This window comes from Ascaphus truei, chromosome 2 (genome assembly GCF_040206685.1).
Source record: "Ascaphus truei isolate aAscTru1 chromosome 2, aAscTru1.hap1, whole genome shotgun sequence".
In the NCBI taxonomy this organism is placed as follows: domain Eukaryota; kingdom Metazoa; phylum Chordata; class Amphibia; order Anura; family Ascaphidae; genus Ascaphus; species Ascaphus truei.
The window spans coordinates 404,138,793-404,159,020 of record NC_134484.1 but is presented as its reverse complement, the minus strand read 5'-3'; the positions used below and the strand labels follow the sequence as shown (position 1 = coordinate 404,159,020).

General features: G+C 43.9%; 1 protein-coding gene across 1 annotated transcript in view; it reads left to right on the top strand.

The window, feature by feature from the left end:
- ANKIB1 (ankyrin repeat and IBR domain containing 1) overlaps positions 1-20,228 on the top strand; it is a 147,605-nt gene that overhangs the window by 31,088 nt on the left and 96,289 nt on the right. Inside the window, exon 2 of the mRNA XM_075588640.1 lies at positions 18,107-18,368. Coding sequence (XP_075444755.1) covers positions 18,181-18,368 — 188 coding nt within the window. The 5' untranslated portion in view covers positions 18,107-18,180. The remainder of the gene's footprint in view (positions 1-18,106; positions 18,369-20,228) is intronic.

Genomic DNA, 20,228 nt, shown 5'->3' with positions numbered 1-20,228 from the left:
TGTAGAAAATTCCTATGTGCTGCTTACCTCGTGCTGTAATGTAATTGTGCAATGCATTGAGTCCCATTGGGAGAAAAGCACAATATGAAATAAAGTTATTATTATTCCTAGCTTTGCACAGTAGGATGGGGTCTTTTTTGTCTATTCTTCACGGCAAAATTGATCCAGTTGTGATAAGTTTGTTGGGGATCATCGATGGACTGCCATCTGCAAGTCTCGTCATAAATGCTTGATTGATTTAAGTCAGGGCTTTGACTGGGCCACTCAAGAACATTAATTCTCTTCTTGTTCAATCGCTCCAATGTGGCTTTGTGCTTCAGGTCATTTTGTCCTGATGTAATGTGAATTTCCTCCCCAGTTTCAGAGTCTTGGCTGACTCAAACAGGTTTTCCTCAAGGATTCGCCTATACTTGGCATCATCCATTGTCCCCTCTATCCTGACAAGCTTCCCAGTCCCTGCTGAAGATCAGCATCCCCATAACGTAAGGTAGCCACCACCGTGCTTCTCAGTTGGGATGGTGTTGAATGGGTGACGTGCAGTGTTGGCTTCGTCTGACCACAGTATCATCCATATGCTTTTTGCAAACTCCATAAATGATTTGCCTTTTTGAGTAATGGCTTCTTTCTTGCCACTGGTCCATCAGTGTAGGGACCGACTTATTGTTGATGTGCAAATACTGACTCGGAAATTTGCAGATCTCTCAAGGTTATTGTTGGTTTCAGAGTGACATCCTGAACCAGTTTCCTGCTTGCCCGGCTGCGCCGTTTTGGAGGGCGACCTGATCTGGTAGTGCCTGGGTGGTATGATGCATCTTCCACTTAATAATGGACTTCACTGTGCTGAGAGGATAATCAGCGCTTATGAAATGTTGGACCCTTCTCTGTGCCTCTCTACCACTTTATCCCTCACTTGTTTTGAAAGTTCCTTGGTCTTCATGGTTGCTTTGTTGGATCACTATGTGAGTTGCAGCTTGAAAGTCTTTATATACCTGAGGGAAATGACCTACAAGTTAAAGCACTTTGATTACACGCAGGCTGAAACCATTTCACTAATGTTGTGACCTTTCAAACAATTAATTTGTACCTGAGCCGATTTTAGGGCTACATTAGCAAAGGGGTTAACTTTTTATGCAACTGAGATGAATCAGTTTTTCTCTTTATATTATATATTCACATTTTCTCACTCAGGAGTAGTTTTAATCCTTTGAGAATTGTATTCAGTTATTTTTCCCTCCTGAAATTGCTGTAGTAGATTTAAAAATTAGAATTGGCAAGAAAATAATGGAATAATGTTAATAGAGGCGTTCCCATGGCTGGCTGCCTGCCATCCGACCCGAGACCAGTGCTGCAATAGTGAGAAGAGAAATATTCGTTGTACCTGGGGTCATACAGGGATCCAAAGTTCTTCTGCAGGAATCCCACATGGATGCTGCCACCGTTATCTATGGATATTAGACACGTTTGTATTCTATGAGGTGTGATTCAAACTGTTTAAAGCGAGAGACTACCCTGATCAACATTTTTTTTTTCTCCCGTTAATCTCGCATTAAGAAGTATCTTGTTGCCCTTTTTGACGCTGTTGTTATGTGTAAACGTCGCTGCTCCATGCAGGAGATATACCGGTAAGCATTTGAAATATTGAGTGTCCAGGAGGTGAGATGGATGTCTCCCCGAAGCCAAGCGCAGACGCTGGAGACGAAGGGAATCATGATGTTTAAAAAATGCCCAAAAAATAATCATGTAGACCTAAAGTATTTGCGTAACTTCAAAGGGTTTATGGACTTCTCTGCATATTACTGTAACTGTGAGAAAAGACAAAGGGATATATGCTCAGTGCGTATATTGCATAGAAGAGGTTAAAAAGAAGTGCTGAATCCTGCTCTGGACTTCACTTTAGATACAGTGAAAGCAGATCCTTCCAAGAAATGTTTGGGAAAAAACAGAAAATCAAGAATATTCAACTTTATTTTTATTCATAGTAATAGCAATAATAACATTTTATTTACACTATGCAGACGTCATTCATAGTACTTACACAGGAAATAACCGGTCTTTTTTTTTTGTTTTGTTTTTCCCCTTGATGGAGAGCGGGATAAAGTACAATATGATTAAAAAGATCACTGTACAGAGCACAAAAGATTTGACATAATTTAAAAAAAAATAAAAAGCATCGCTTTCAAAGACTGTATATCACTATCTATATATCTGTCTTGACTTTATCTGGGAGGGACTGTAGCACAGGGCATTGTGGTTAATGAATTAAATGATATAAGCATCATAGCGGGCCTCCCTACCTATGGCATGCAAATGATTGTTCTTTATCCACACTCATTATGCATAAAAATAGTTGAAATCTCCAACAAAGAGGCAGGATTTCCGAGGTGTGGGGTTTGTGCTGCAGGGCTTAGCTGGCCCCCTCCTAAAGCTACCACTGAGAAGGGTGGCTTTGTTTGAACCCGCGGCTACTAGGAGAACAGGCTGCAGTTCCCATGGTGACCCTGCAGTTTAAGATCATACATCAGCTGCCTCTAGTAGGGAATTGGAGTAAGAAGAGAACATCAAGCAAATAAGATGCCAGCAGGATGTCCATGGTTTATTACAGGGCTGGCAAAATCCTGGGCGCCTAAAATGTCCTCCCTGCTGCCTGTGCTGTGCTCAGTGATAACTGACCTGTCCGTCACCGCTGCAGCTGATCACAGCGCTCCCCAGCAACCACAAACCTGGACCCGGGGTGCGGGGACTGGCAGCGGTGGGGATTGACAGTCACTGCTTGTGCCGCGTAGTAAGGAGAGGGGTAATAAGATCTGAGAGCAGGCGGCTGGGGTAGAGCTAATCGGTAACCTTGTACTCTGTATGCCCCCTGCTCTCAATGCACACCTTGGCAGGGGAGGAGAGTCTGCGAGAGAGTTAGTGTGTGTCTGTCTGTCACAGATACACACTGACACGCACACACAGGGACACAACCACTGGCTGGAGAGGGACGGTGGTAGCCGAAACGTCAACCCCCCACTCCCTCTCACCAGCGCCTAACAAAACACTGGCTCCTACAAATTTTGACTCGCCCCTCTAAGTATTTTATATTTATGTCCACTCCTTGTTTATCATAACTAGATACATTACAGCTGGAGTCATCTAAAGTAGCTTGAAATTGATTGTTTTCAAAACAAGCCTGTTCTAAGGATTCTGAGAAATACTTGGCATGATTTTCTGAGTGAATGTTTGCTGTTAGTCTGTCTATTGCTCTCCTTGCTGTGGTGTCACACAGGTCAGAGGTAGTGCAGAGCCAAGGAAACAGAGACCACAGAAGTCTGCTCTCCAAGATCTCCTGAAGGAATGGGAAATTCCAAAGGGATCAGACTAAAGACCAGGGCTCCAGCGGTGCCTGGAGTAGCAAAGTAAAATAAACCTTCAAACACAAGTACAGTATTGTTTGTATGCCGAAATATTTATCACCTGCCTACTAAATCATTACTAAAGATACAGAAGAAACATACAGCGCTTAAGAACCATTTTCTTTTTCTTGTACAGCACTCCTGATGTGTGTGTATGTGTGTGGTCAGGTCCCCTCTTACCTCTTGACTGTGGAGGGGGACGGCTGGGGAGGTTCCCGGGTGCTGCGGGCGGACCCGGCTAGGTGCCGGGAGCCACTCCGGTGCTTCAGAGTTCCGCGGCGGACACAGGCGCCTGGCGTCACCATTTTGTTTCCTCGAGCATGCGCAAGGCAGCAGGTGCGCAGTATCTAGAGTAGTGCGGCGGCCATTAGGCAGACTCTGCACGGGACTACATGTCCCAGCAGCCTTAGGGGCTGCTTCCCACGTGGGGGCGCATAGCCAATAGGGCTGAAGAACCCACTCAGAGCAGGGAGAGAGATACATTTGGCGCGCTGTGGACCGCACGCCAGTTGGAGCAGGGACAGCAAGGGATGAGGATGTGTTCATAGTGCCAGTGGCCCCTGAACTAGGCCAGATATCCCCCATAGATCCCAGCTAGGCCCCGACTCACCTCAGCTTGTGGTTGCTGCAGAGAAGGCCCCAGATAGGGACGCTCCCCTCAGCACTTTAGTGACAGTGTTAGTACACCGGTAATGAACGCCACGTAGTGTGCGTGGCCTGCGGTCTGGGACCAGACCACAGGCAACCTTAAGAGACATTAAGGGACACACTCCCGCTGGAGCTCCCTCAAGAGGTGGAAGCATTCAACGGAGAGCGGAGAGCGAGGATCCGGTAGATTGCGTTGTGGGGTCACATTGTGGGGTCACGTTGTGGATCCACCATCCAAGTAGGCCTGGTCTGGCCTAAGACCAGGAAGGTACCCAACGTGCACCAACGGCCATGCACAGGGGGTAGAGCTACTCCACACACTCTTTGGGTGTGTCTGACTGTAGACACCGGAGTGGTTTGGTGCCCGGGGCACCCTCAGTACTTTGGGGGTTCCACCGGGGTGGTGTTTATTGTGTGGGCATTGCATTGTGGGGGCCTGTATTGTTATTGTGTTATTAGATGTGTGTTGGTAAATATAAGCTTGTTATACCAGTGTGTGTATCTTTATTCACCGATTGTATTGGTTCCTGTGAGGGGTTATCCTGCTGCGCTAGGATCCCTCCCACATGGAGGTGCTGTATCCAGAGAGAACGCAATATAATATATATATATAGATATGTAGCTCCCTTTCCCCGTGACTAAGGGAACTACGCGTGCTGGTTACCTGTTTAGCGTATAGGAGGCCTAATCCTCCGCCACTGGGAGCCTGGGGTGATTGCGTTCTCTCTGGATATATATATATATATATAAACCTGAAGAATCGTTTGTCTGTGGGTTTGGGTTTGTGCGGTTGCTGATTGGTTGGCGGCGGCTCATCGTGTATTCCTGTAACAGGAAGCTGCCTTCTGCTATTATTATGCGGTTCCATGTATCAGCCACTTTTGCAGTAAAGACGTTTTGTTAAAACTTTACCGTAACATAGTAGACATCACTATGGGTTGTAACAGATCTAAGAAGGGTGGTAGGTCATAGAGGTGGCCTAAAAGACTCCTATTTGCACTCGCTAGACCAGTTGACTTAGGCTAGGAAAAATTCAATCCTTGGAGATAACTCCATAGCCATACATGTACAGTTATAAAATCACATTTATTAAACATATATACAAGAGACCTAATGTCTAAAATGCCACTATGTGGCTCCAGGAAACACAGAGAGAGCACAGGGGTAGGGGAAAATTTGCTGTTAGAGTTATTCAATTATTGGGAGACTGCTATTGAGTATACTGTCGTATTGGTTTTGCTAGTACTTTCCTAGGGGGAATTCCCATCATAATCCTCTGTTAGTATCATTGAGGTATATAGCCTGTGTAATAGGCTGGGATCCCAGCATGGGAAGGTTACTAGGTAGTTATGGCTTATAACCGTGTTAGATGGGGCTATGTAGTTCAGGGTAAAGTCCCTATATGTCATATGATGTAATATATAGACAGAATAGTTTAGGGACCCCTATATACTGTCCCTCTACCTTCCTTCAGTAAGGTGCACGGAGCGCCTAATGGAAGCGCCCCGCTATACAAAACCGTTAGCAGTCTGGGCGTCACTACGTGTAGCGTGGCGCCGCTATTATTAATGAAGCAAGACAGTCAGTTATGCCGCTTTAAGTGCTGTCATTGGTGCTGTCTAAAAGCATGCACCAGTATATATATAGAGAGCGCGCTCCCTTCAGCTGTTCATACGACCTGTCAGTCTCGCAGGTCGTATGGTTGGGAAATGCTACACGCCCCCAACCAACCAGCACTTATAGTAGGGAGGAGACTAGTGATGTCACTCCCATTACCCTGACGAAGCGCCTACGAGCGTGAAACGTGCGTTGGTACGTGATGACGCACTTCCGGTGACGTCATCCGGAGTCGCGGAGGAACACGAAGCGGGAAGCTGAGAGTTTTGCGAGACTGACAGGTCGTATGAACAGCTGAAGGGAGCGCTATATATATACTGGTGCATACTTTTAGACAGCACCAATGACAGCACTTAAAGCGGCATAACTGACTGTCTTGCTTCATTAATAATAGCGGCGCCACGCTACACGTAGTGACGCCCAGACTGCTAACGGTTTTGTATAGCGGGGCGCTTCCATTAGGCGCTCCGTGCACCTTACTGAAGGAAGGTAGAGGGACAGTATATAGGGGTCCCTAAACTATTCTGTCTATATATTACATCATATGACATATAGGGACTTTACCCTGAACTACATAGCCCCATCTAACACGGTTATAAGCCATAACTACCTAGTAACCTTCCCATGCTGGGATCCCAGCCTATTACACAGGCTATATACCTCAATGATACTAACAGAGGATTATGATGGGAATTCCCCCTAGGAAAGTACTAGCAAAACCAATACGACAGTATACTCAATAGCAGTCTCCCAATAATTGAATAACTCTAACAGCAAATTTTCCCCTACCCCTGTGCTCTCTCTGTGTTTCCTGGAGCCACATAGTGGCATTTTAGACATTAGGTCTCATGTATATATGTTTAATAAATGTGATTTTATAACTGTACATGTATGGCTATGGAGTTATCTCCAAGGATTGAATTTTTCCTAGCCTAAGTCAACTGGTCTAGCGAGTGCAAATAGGAGTCTTTTAGGCCACCTCTGTGACCTACCACACTTCTCAGCTCAATTACCCATCCCGTATGCACCCTATCCTTATTTACCAGTAAATTTTATTCTAATTCATGGTGAGCGGTAGCCAATCCCCTATCTTGTTGTAACAGATCTAGCCTGAATATTCTGCTGCAACACCGCACAATATCAAGCCAGCAATCCAGACTACTTCTTCAGGACAGCTCCACCAACTCTTATACTGTTTTTCTTTCGGATGGATATTTGAATATTCTGCTTTTATTTATTTTTTTACTATACATTCTAAAACTAAAGATACAAATGGAAAAGAAGGTGTTAAATGGCCGAGTCCTTTCTTTCTTTAGCTCCACGTGGCAATGTAACTTTGGAAAGAAAGGAGAAAGAAGTCCGAACACGAGAGCTGCTGCTGGTTTATTTACTGATAGACAGTCTGTCAGCGGTACTTTAAATAGCCAATGAAGCCTGTGACACTTTCCTTCCAAAATAGAAGTAGATATTTTGAAATGTGTAGGTAGCTGCTGTGATAACCAACGTTATTGCTCGCCCATTCTGGGTATGATAAAGGGGGGGTGCGCATATCCCCATTACATTTCTTAATTAAGGTAAGATGATCTGTGGCAGTGATGTCTCTTTCCAACATTTTATTTGTCTTCCTTCCTTACATGGTCTTCCCCCCTGGCTTCCACTTAGAGTACCTGTTGGCCACGATAGAAGAGGGTTGATAACTCCGTTTCAGAGAACTGCACTAACTGAATTTATTTATTTTACTTTTTAGAGAGGGGAAAGGGCCCTTTGCCACTCATTTTTCTTCCATGTAGAATACATTTCACCCCCCTCTCACCCCCCACAACATTATGGTTATTATCTGAATAATACCTCTCTGTGTTCAAGAACATTAAAAGATATGGTAATGTCTGTCCGCAAGTCCTTGTAAAATCTGACCGGTTCATTGTTCTCCCTGAACCTCTAGTTCAGTGTTGTCAAGGTCCATTGGTCCATACGAGTACTGGAACAAACTCATACGTGACTTGTAAAACTAGGACACCTCTGAGCCTGTGTCACCACTGATGATACAAATGAGATTATGTTCCAATGAAAGCGACCATCTTTTAATTGCTTAAACTGGGCAGGCTTGGTAACATACTACACGACTGTGGCCAAACTCAGAATGATAGAGTTAATCTTCACCTACCTTGACTCCTTAAGTGATGGATTGGCTTACAACATTGCTTTATGGTATGTTTTAAGTTCCTCCTTCACCGAGAAAACTATTGATGATAAAATCCCTTTTTTTATAAAGCTAAAATAGTGTGCTGTGCCAGTACAGAATGCCTTTCCTGCTCGCTTCAATAACTTACATATACTTCTTTTGATTCTGTGAGAAAAAAAATAATATATTTAGTCTTTGTAAAAGTAAAACTCATTAAGTGCATTTTTGCAAAAACTCACTAAATGCACGTCCTGGTTTGTAATTTCTTGATATTTCCATTGAAAAACGAATTAAGTGCCTATTTAATCATAGTTCATAGTGACCAAAACATAAAACTCATTAAGTATGATTTTGAAATAATGTCAAAAAGAACATTTAATCAAAGAATGTAGTTGATTACTTTTTTTTTACCTCCTACAACGATGATATTTTTGACCCAAATTATGTTTTATAATGCATTCAGAGATCACATAGAAATAATAATAAAATATAAATAAAGACCGGACACATTAAGACCTTCGCTTGCATTTGTCGTCTTGTTTGGAAGGATATCGGCTGTAACTAGAAAAAAAAGCTATAAAGATATGTGAGTGCGTGATCATACTCCGTGTAACTGTGCAGGAACGTGTTCATTTTCAGGGGTGCGGCCTCTTAACGTGAAGCAGTATTGTTAGAAACATCATTACAGGCAGTTTTCCCTATGCCTGGTGTTTTTATATAGATCTTCTGAAGCCTGTGTGAGGCTTTGCTTTGTCACGGACATATTTCTTGATGACTTTGTTTTGAATCGTCGTGTTGCAGTCTTCAATTGGTTTCAGTCCTGCTGTTTCTCTGACTTGCATCCATTCTGAGGTCTGAAATATAAATGCGCCATCAGAGTGCCTCATATTTACTGTATCATATACAATAAGTCTTTTTATAGACATTTCCCATTATGTTAGGTTTAATACTGCTCGTGTGGAGATAGAACAGAGGCCACAGTGGGAATCTTTGGCAGTATAAATGGATTCATTGTGCTGCTTGGTGAGGTCAGGTGTGAGATTTATCAGCAGCCCGGTTACATTTATTGTTGAGTGGCACTCAGGGGCTGATTTGTAATCTTTTGACTTTCATCACGTTGGGTAGTTGGCTTTTTCTTCACCATTTTTGCTAGGTGTCCAGTAGTATATTTTTGCTAGGTGTCCAGTAGTATATTTTTGCTAGGTGTCCAGTAGTATATTTTTGCTAGGTGTCCAGTAGTATATTTTTGCTAGGTGTCCAGTAGTATATTTTTCATTATTTGTTTCAGAATTCTGCAGAAATAATGCCGCTAATACTTGTTTTACTTGATGCACATTGTCATATTTTAAGCACAATGGCAAGAACTTTGGGCCTCAATGAACTAATCACTGGGCAATGCCTAACTTTCCATATCGTGGCTCTGATGCATGATCTGTTGACAAAGGAAGTTGTTCAATGAGGTCTGTTGCAGGTTAAAACACCCGATACGGCATTAACTACCATTCAAGTGAAAGGCATTTAAAGCTGGATCGGGTGCGTTAACCCGCAACAGACCTTGGTGAACCCATAGGTTGGAAAAATACCACCAAGAGTCACCAGTCCAGGAAAATAGTGACTACTTCTCATCGACGTTATGCATGAATTACTGGCCTACACTTACACAGAACCTCTGTTTTCCATGATAGACAGTATATATAGATATTGAAAAGACCGTTATAGAGTTACAGCTTACCTTACTGCTGGAAAATCCAGATGTCCCAACAAAATCAAAGCAGTGCTGAGTGCTGGCGCTTGTGCACATACTATGCGTTTTGTGTCCGGACGTATGTCTAGCTGTTTCGGCACCAACATATGCAGTACCACCTATCCATTGCCTTTACTGGTTCAAACTGTGAAAGAGCTGGTCCATTTAATTTTACTGCCATTAAATACATTTGGTTTTAATTTCGGTTCTTTCATAACTTGCTGTTGATGCTGGTAAAAAAAAGACACAATTGTTTATAAATTTCCAAAGCGACGAGACCTATCAATTCTTGCTGTAGCTTTGGCCACCAAATCTTTCACTGACAGTTCCTGCAAACAGACTTTAAATTCATACCACTCTTTCAATGTACTCTGAATTTAATTTTGCTCATCCTTGCTATTATTTGACAGGTGCTTTGTAGTGAGTCGCTAGGGTGAATATTTCAGACACAGCAAATCCTTATAAATTTTCCTCTGGCCAAGTGAATGTATCAAACGTATATAGCTTTTGCCAGATCATTAGTAGCTAGGTTCATGAACTGGTCATTCAGACTTTTCATTCCATCCTCCAATATTGTTTTTCTGTCTGCTTCAAATCTGTTGTCCCTGTTTTTCTCCTATCAGCTGTACCTCTAGAAACGCACCTTTTTTAATGAAGTTACCTTGAGTAGATCATTCTCCATTGCACCTGGGCTGTCTCAAGCCCATTATTTGGTTCCTTAACATGCAAGTATACGTGACTGAAATGTTTATCTAACTTCTGAAAAACTAGACCAGTGATCTTCAACCCCTCAGGGGTTCCGCCACCACCAGGTAGGGAGAGCTGGGACAATTCTTCCAGCTGTCCCAGGCCTGGCGGAGATGCAGCATCTCACATAGCAGTGACCCGGCGGCTCCCAAGCTCAGCAGCATCACTACTATTCTTTCTCTCTCTGCTCGTGTCTGCGCCAGAAGTCACGTTCATCTTCCGGCTGACAGGAGGGAGAGGAAGGATCAGGTAAGAGCGTGTGCTCTCACTGCAGGGATATTTGCCATGACCTGGCTGCTCCCTTTTATGAGCGAGCTTGTGTGTGAATTGAAGAGAGTGTGAGACGGGGGGCAAGGGTTGGGGTTCCTCCAGAATTTCACAATCGAATTCCGGGGTTCCTTAACCAAAAAATGGTTGAAAACCACTGAAGTAGACAGACTCTTGAGCACCAACATTAAGTCCAAAAGAAAATGTAGAGTGGTAACAAAACTTCTTCAGGCTTCAATATTTCCTTATCTTTGCTGGAATCACTATTCGTATCCCAGGCAACACTCTCAAAGTGCGTAGCCAGTGAAACCCAGTTTACAACTACAGCTCTCCTGGTACCTACTTTGCTTGCTACCTTCCTAAACTGTGCTTCCTTTTAGCAGCTTTAAGATGCTTTTTGGCCGAGGGTTTTTGCAGTTTCTGCCAGTTGCTGCTGCTTTTTACTGGAATGGTTATGAAATTTGAAAAGGGATAGGAGTGCGCGATCAACTTCATCAATAAATGGTACATATTTAAAATTCTGAATTGCAGCGTATTAGCGACCGTGTACTGTTACTTGGTGCTTGAACATTTTCGATGTTGATCCATTAGTTGCACCGATCATTGAAGCAGCCCGTCAGTACTAAGACCTCGTCCATAGTGCAAGATACGGAGCGGGCTACATAGCTCGCGCTACAAACAAACGTGTGTATTCCAAAGCGCATGGCCATAGTGAGCGAGAGCTTGCATGTGCACGTGAGATACAAGGATACTGTGACAGGGTGAAGTCAGGTACTGATACTTATGCCTGGGAAACATAAATCTGAGTCCTTCATCCAGCACTCAGAAGGTTAACCCAGTAAGAATTCTTGGGCAAACAGGAAGTAAGCGGAGACAGCGGACAACCAGCTTGATAAGGAGGCTTCTACTTGTAGTAGGTGGCTGACTCAGACTACAGAACTGTCCTATACAAGCTCCAATCCAGAAGGATTTCCTAAACTCTCTAGGGACAGAGATTCCCAAACAAAGATACAGTAAGAACTTTGATATTGTTCCATAACTATTGTGGTATATGTTTAGAGGTTGGGAACTGGACAAAGCCAACCAGCCCGATTGATAGGGCCTGGAATGATTAGCAAGATCTCCCAATGGGGAGTAGGTGTTTCTTTTTTAAGTTTTTTTGTTTTGCCTTAAAGGGACAGTGTGCCCAAATGTTTATTTGTGTTGTGCAGAAATAAAACCACTCAGCATTTGATTTACCCTGAAACTGCACGTGTGGACTATTGTCTGACCTCGCCTACAGGCCGTCCTGCCACAGATACCAAAAGCAGAGGACACAAACTTGTTTGCTATTGCAGCGAGACAGCCTGGTCATGTGAGCGGCTAACAGCCAATGAAAATGTAGTAAGCAATTCTGCCTGGATACTGTTCAAATTACTTTTTGTCAGTTGAGTTGTGCTTGTTATTGTATGAATATGGTCAACTCAACTATAGAAAATGTGATTTCTGAGGTTTACAAATGTGAACCTTTAATTCATTCCATGACAGAAATATAAATGCTAATTTATGGAGACATTTCTGATGTATTGTACATTACTTGTATATAATTGTTCATTTATATATATTTTTTTTAATGTACAATACTTCTTTCAATGCATCACATTTTATAAAAAATTTTTTTTTAACAAGGCATGTTTTCATGCATGACATAGTGTATATATAGTATATGTTTGCAGAATTCTTCTGTAAATTGCATGGCGTTATGCATTTTATTTGCTAAAGACGTGTTCTCATGCATGACACTTCCTTGACACCCCCAACCCCAACGTAATGACCGCTCCCACCCCCTCGCTCGCTTTCCAAAAACCTACAGTCCACACATAGCCAGAGAGGAAAGCTGACACAAGGCAAGTAGCGCTGTAGCGCTTTCTCTCGCTTTCACTATGGACAAAGCCTAAGACTTACAAGCTTTTGCCATTACTTAAATGTAAGCCTTAGACTGCGTCCATAGAGGGTAGAGGTGCGCGGAGACTGAGGGAAAGCGGGTGCTTTCCCTGGCCTTAGTACGTGTGCCGTCCGGGGGCTTCTATGTGCGGGCCAGTGACGTCACGGAGCTGAGGGCGAACCGCTCACGTAACCGCCCTATCGCGTGAGAAATCAGTTTTGACTGATTTCACGCGCATCGCGCGCCCCCTCCCCTGCGCATGTGCCCGCACGCTGTATAGACGCGATCACTGCCTTTAGGCAGTCTGATCGCTCAGCATGCAGACGTGTTTGCGCGGTCTGCCCCTGTATGGACGCAGCCTTATCTGCCAAGATCATTGTCAGTGCTGTTGAAAGAGCCTGAAGTTTTGCTATTATGGAAGAGAGCGATTACAAAAAAAAAACATTTTTGTTATTTTTTGAAGTATCCTGCATATACTGTATAATTGCTTCTTGAGTAGTGGACCTATCAGTTGAAACATCCAACATTACTGAACAACCTCTTCACGTACAGTATGCCATTTGCAATTCACAAGCTGCTTACATTGTTTATGGTTGAAATACTCATCTCGCACTCCAACATAAAATTTGTTTGCCAAGTCTATTAAGCCCCCCATATTGCTCTATGGCTTATTTGCAATGTAATATGCCACATTGAAGCATGTGTTAAGTTGTTGAAACATCTTCTCGTCAATTTAAAAATAAATAAATACATTTAAAAATAAAATAATTATATATATATATTTTTTTTACACATTTTGCCAGAAGTGTTTTCTTGGTCATTTAGTGCCTCAACACATTTGAGATAGGAGCCGACAAATTGCAAGGCATTGTGGGGCATTTGCTTTGAGACTCCGACAGCCACACTACCTGCACACGCCCCGCAGTTTAGCGCCATAATGTACCACAGTCCAACTAGAATCAGCAGCTTAAATCCGCACTCGTCTACCCTGATTTCCACTCCTGGGCGAGGGGACAAGTCGATTTTGACAGGCCTGCCCATAATGTTTCTTGCTGAACAAAAATGTATGTTTATAATGACTATAATACAATAGTGTGTTCAAGCACTCACTGACATAGAATACTATCAAACGTGGGACTATGCCAAATGAATTTTTTTTTTAATAATAATAGAAGCACGATATATAATAAAAATTGGAATAATGCAAGTAAATATCACAAAAGTACACAAATGACCCTGAATACAGAAATGTGGGAGAAAAACACAGGGGAAGGGGGATAGACAGGGAAAACCACAAAGGAAACGATGGGGATAGAGGGATGTAGGAGGGGCAACGCTTCAGGATTAGGACCCCTTCCTCAGGCCCAATAGGACCAAAGGTACTTCCCTAACCCTGCGTCCCCAACAGACTTCACAGGACCCAAAAATGAAGAAAGCTGTTAATGCTATAAATGCTGTTATGTACAAGGAAAATAATCAAAGTCCCGATGCAACAAAGAGGATTATATCCAACCGTCAAAGTTCTCAGTATGTGAATCGCCAACTCTCACTCTCTCCTGCTGTTCCAAACGGGCAGCAACCCCCACGTTCCCCTTGTGGTTTTCCCTGTCTATCCCCCTTCCCATGTGTTGTTCCCCCACATTTCTGTATTCAGGGTTATTTGTGTACTTTTCTGATATTCACTTGCATTATTCCAATTTTTATTATACCTTGTGCTTCTATTATTAAAAAAAAATAATTATTTGGCATAGTCCCACGTTTGATAGTATTCTATAAGTCAGTGAGTGCTGGAACACACTATTGTATTTTAGTTATTATTTTGGAGGAAATAGGGTCCTCCTTGTTCCCTCTGCACCCTGCACTAAGTCTGTAGAATATTTGAGTGCTGTCTATCCCTTTTTGTTTCTTATGTTTATAATTACGTCCATTAATATCCTTACATGATGTAGAATTGGAGGTACATGGGGGAAATGTCTGAAAGTACAGTATTGAAAGGTTAGTGGGTTCCTGAAACAACCTTGTTGTACAGGAAGTCAGGGGAATACAGTTCATGGAGTAGAAGATGCATGAAATAGACACAAGGGACCCATGCAGTGTTAAGAGGTAAAATGTCCAACCAACACAAAATGACTACATAAACTCAAATGTAGTACATCTTCTCTTATTTCATCTTTGAAACAGTCTCCTACTCAGGCCTGGAATTGACTTTCTTTTTTTTTCTCAGTGCTAATAGTTCATATGTAGGGCTAGGCAAGCGAGAATTCTCCAGGTTATTTGTGTTCCAGTTCCTTGGTATGTGCCAGCCCCTGCATTTTCATTACAGCTGCTATGCCACCTGCCAATGGAGATACAAGGACAATATCCCTCTTATAATGCATATTACCACGGAAGACTCTAATTATAGGGTCACAGTATGGCTTATTGAAGGCACTGTCTTTGTCATTGGAGGGACACCATCTTTCTTATTACAGGGTCTCCGTGTTGCTCCTCAGAGGAGCACCGTCTTTAGGCTTTGCATATGGTTGTCTGCTGGAACACGCCAGGATCTGTTTCCTCAAGCTGCTGGTGCTGCTAGATATCTGCCTGTGGGAATGGCAGGATGAAACTTCAATGAGCTGGCAGTATGAAAGGGTTCTTCTGCCATCCGTCTTTCTTTTGTGTTTCCTACTGCATGGGCCTCGTTTTCTGTGGCATTTTCTCTGCCGTGCTTCTGGAAGAGTGCTTAGATTAGAAAGCATGGCAGTTGTGGGTGAGCTGGAAGATCCGAGTTAATGAAAACATTTATGCAGCTGTCTCGCTCCAAGAACATGTTAAATCCTCCTTTATTGTTTTCATTCCTGTTGGAAATCTGGTAGGAAGAAAGACTTGGCCACAAAAAAGAGCCAGTAATGACAAAATTAGAAACCTGGTCTGATATTTTGTAACATTGCAGCTTTTTATAGACTATCGCTCCCTCAATATAGCCCTATAACCAGTAATTTTTATAATCCACATGTCTGTGCATCGTCTGGACATTCTAAGTACACCGTTCGACTTGGGGAAGATGAAATTGCTGTTTACTTACAGGCAAATGAAAAGCCTCATACAACAAAGAGGTTCATGCCACGAATTCCATGTTTTTTTTTTTTGGGCAGTGGGATGTGTCGAATTGTGTGTTCTTTACATTTTACCCTTTTATCACCATAAGGAATAGCACTGCATTGTCGAATGTTTGCAATAAATGCAGTGGGAGTAGGGCGGGGAATGAATGCTGGGTTTTGATTTATCATTATATCATAATTACATGAATGTTTTTCTTTTCAGTTCACTACAGCTAAACCTTTCCATGAAGGGGGATTTTTCAAACAGCTGTCGGTTAACCTCTGTCAGAGATGTAAGGCTGGGGCCATGGTACTGCAGACCGTGCGGAGGCGTCCGCACGCTGAGCGAACAAACTGCCATAAGGCAGTGTTCGCGTCCATGCAGCGTGCGTGCGCGCGGAAGCGGGGGGTGCGCGTTGCGTGAGAAATTTGCTAAACTGATTTCTCAGCGCGACAGACAGGTCACGTGAGCGGTTCGCCCAATGAGGGCGAACCAGCTCCGTGACGTCACTGGCACGCCCTAGACACGCGTGCGTACCATGGCCAAAAAACGCACCCGCTTCAAGCGGGTGACGTCATGGCCGCGCACGCCTCCGCACTATGGACCTGGCCTTAGCTGCAGCTCCCTTGTTTGCACAATCACATGGTTCCCAGCAGAAATAAGTATGTTTTGTGAACAAACTTATTTGTGTCAGATAAAGTTTTAAAGCTCATGGAAGGTTTTATAGAATCAGTTGTTTAAAAAAAAAAAATTACAAACATTTTTTGTTTCAGCCTTAAAAGAAATTAGAAAGTCGGAAGATAAAGACATTGTGAAAGGGACCCTACCATCTGTATCCTCTAAAAGGACATTCATGTGTTGTATACACATATAATCATGTGTGATGTACAAGGCTTGGCACTTTGTTTTGAAATGGGTCTGTCTGTTACAGTTCAGTGCTTCTGCCACCACGTGGGAAAGACCTTGCACATAATGGTCAGCTGATGTTTAAGCACATGACTGGCACAGATCAAAGTCTTCCTCGGGAGCTAAAAACCTCACAGAGGCTGCGTCCTGTCTCTACAGAGGCATAGCATGTAAACACTGAGGCATGGCAGAAGAGCCCGCACACACAGGCTGCACACACAGGCTGCACACACAGGCTGATCGAGTAATTCCTGGGGTTTTGTTCTGTTTTTTTGCAACTGACCAGAGTGTGCAGTGGGGGAGGTGGGAGCTGTTTACTGCAGGAGAAGGGGCTGATAGCGGTCATATGTCCCAAGAAGCTGTGCTTCACTGGCTACTTTGGCACTAGTGGGGTAAACTGAAACCGGTTGACAAAGGGGCAGAAATGACCGTAGCAAATCATAGGAGTTGAGTGACAAGATTTTTTTTTTTATTATTGGGGAGGGGCAGGTAGAGGGAGAGAGAGGATATTGAATAACTTTTTACATAAATAAAGCTACTGAGATTATAGCAACAAAGGAGGGAGAGGGAGTATGTGGTATAATACCTTATATCGGACCAACAAGTAGCTGAAATGTTACAAGCTTTTGGAGCTCTCAGGGTCTTTCATCGAGTAGGTAGGTTTGAAAGCTGGTAACATTTCAACTACTTATTGGTCCAATAAAAAGTATCATACCACCTGTGCCCTCTCCCTCCACATGGAAGGAATGACCAAGATAGCCACACAACCTCCTTATCATGCCTGTGAGTATGTCATAAACCGGTTCATGTTAAAGCGATGCTGACAATCTCTACATCCATAGCCAAAAACAAGAGCGAGTCTTTCCAGATCGCAGACAGAGCCACTCGTGGTTTCCCCAAATACTTCAGCCAATCAAGATTCAGACTCGGCCAACCAACACCTAGGCATATCTGCTGAAAGTAAATTAATACCGCAACCGCTGCCCTACATCTCCTGCCTAGACATTATCCGCTTTGTGTGGCGCATGGGGTTTTTGTATTTCACTGTGAGCAATATACATATGTAAATGTGTTACAGACCTCCGTAGTACAGCATCTTTGGAAACATTAGTGTCTCTCTACAGTAATTGCAGTGGGTGACTGCCACTGCCTGCATCCAAATGACCTCTGTACACGAGCAGGGCAAGCAGCACTGCCGATTCGGACTCTCCTGTATGGTAGCGTAGCAGACGTGGGGGATCATTTCTGAGCATACAAAAAAAATCTTCAAAGTTTCTTGGTATTCTGAGCATTTGGGCTGTTTCTCTTTAAAAGCCTGATGAGAGGCTGGCTTTGATCTGTACTCCATGTACCGTGTTTCCAAGTTACTGATCTATGAAAATAAAAATCTCCATAATGTCTGCAAGGGAGGGGGGGGGGAGGATGATTTTACACTTGAGAAGACAGTTAAAGTTTCATAGCCGAGTTTCCCCTTTGTACTATTGCACATCTTCATATCGAAGCCGTGGAACAATGTGATACCATTGTCCTGTGCAAAGTTAACCCACCTCGCCAGATCTTTTACCACCTTTCCGATGTCTTGTTTTGCTGTTCTGCAGGGTGTGCAGCATGCGGCGGAGAAACCCAGGAGGGGAAAACTGAACGAGAAGTGCCATTAAGTCTTAGGATCGCCATGGGAAACGCCACCACCAAATTCCGCAAAGCGCTGTTAAACGGGGACGAGAATCTGGCCTACCAAATATATGAGAGCAACCCACAGCTGAGAGAGTCCCTGGATCCAAACACATCGTACGGAGAGCCCTACCAGCATAACACGCCATTGCACTACGCCTCCCGGTATGGCATGAGTCGTCTCTTAAGGTAAGTCCTCACTTGGAAGCTCTTTTAGATGTTATGTGAGATATTGTGCAAGCCCTCCATTCTGTGGAAAGGAGGGTATCCCGATAGTCCTCCTGCAGCAAAACTATGATACAGAACCGTCCCACGTATATCGAGCGCTGCCTACCCTTCATCAACAATGTTTTGGAAACTGACTTTACTTTAATGCCTCCAACATCCCTTTCTTCTGCAAAATGCCAGTGGCAGAACAATGCAACATATAAGTATGTTGTGTAGTGGAATCTTAGCTGACAGGTTCTCTTGTGGAGAGATTTGCAGTGATATGTTCAGTACAAGTCATTATGTTATCATACAACAAGGGAGTATTCTGTCAGTTGATCCGATTTAGTGTTATATTAAACTCTTCTGTCTTCTTTCTGATTAAAGGAATTGCATATAAACATATTTGCCAGGAGAAGAAACCTGTGTATTTCTTTGAGCACTGTGACAGCCCCAATTATATTATTATTTGCAGCAATGTAGACTTGTTAAATTTATATCTAGAAAGCTTCGGCTCAATTTGTTTTCATCATTTTTGTTTAACCACAGGGGACACGGTTGTCTTCTAACAAATAATTTGATAGCTGCTGACAATTAGATGAGAATGTAGCAGCAGTGAATACACACATCCCCTATTTCAGATTAATAAATGATAAAGTATAATCACTTCCAAAGCTCAGAAGATATCTGCTTGTCTAATAACATCTGCAAAGCATCATTTGCAAGTATGGGGTTGAGACTGCGTAGGATGGAAAGCCCTTGATTGCCATGCATTGCTTCTCTGGCGGAGCTAAGGGGTTAACAGTCTGCCGTGTGCCTCAGGCAGTCTAATGATTGCAATTTCTGAAATAAACCTCAGCTTTCATGTTGTGTTTCTGGTTCCCCAAGCCCTTCACATCTCCTAGTGTAAGCCATGGGAAAATAACGTGAAAGTAAAAGGACATTATTTACAGGGCCTGCAGTAAAAATCTAATCCCACTTCTAGAGCTGTGTGTGTGTGTGTGCGCGCGCGTGCGCGTGTGTGTGCGTGTGTGTGTATATATATGCATACATCTATATATATATAGATGTATGTATATATATGTATATATATATATATATATATATATGTCTCAAATAATGTTTTTGTATGTATGTCTGCTGGACAGCTCATTGGCCTGCGGGCCAGGCAGGGAGGAGCCAGGCAGGGAGAAGACACACATGCACACTCTCCTCACACCGTGACCGCGTGCGCCTTTGACCAACACCGCACACCGTGAGCACATACACACACACACACCCTCCCCCCCTCCCGGTGGCCGTCACTCTCCCCCCGTCAGCCGGACCACAGCTCACCTTCCCCCCTCCTGGTGGCTGTCACTCTCCCCCCTCAGCCGGACAGGTCCCCCACCTTCCCTGCTGCAAGCTTCCCGGTGGCTCGCGCTCACAGGTGCAGAGAGGGGGCGCATGCGCAGCGCTCCCCGGACGGGAGGAGGGAGAGCAGAGAAAGGCCAGGAGCGCGACAATCGGAGGAGCGCGGGAGAGAGGAGCGGTGCTGTGAGTCCTGGCAGAGGGGAGGGGGCTTTGTGGTCCGTACCTTCGGAAGAATACAGTGGAGGGGGCTTTGTGGTCCTGTAACAGGGGAGGGGTCTTTGTGTGTGTGGGGGGGGGAATGACAGTGTGTGTGTGGGGGGAATGACAGTGTGTGTGTGGGGGGAATGACAGTGTTGTGTGGGGGGGGCAGTGTGTATGTGGGGGGAACACAGTGTGTGTGCGGGGGGGAAATGTATGTGGGGGGAGACCACAGTGTGTGTGGGGGGGGGGGGACAGTGTGGCGGGGGAACAGTGTGGGGGGGGGCATTG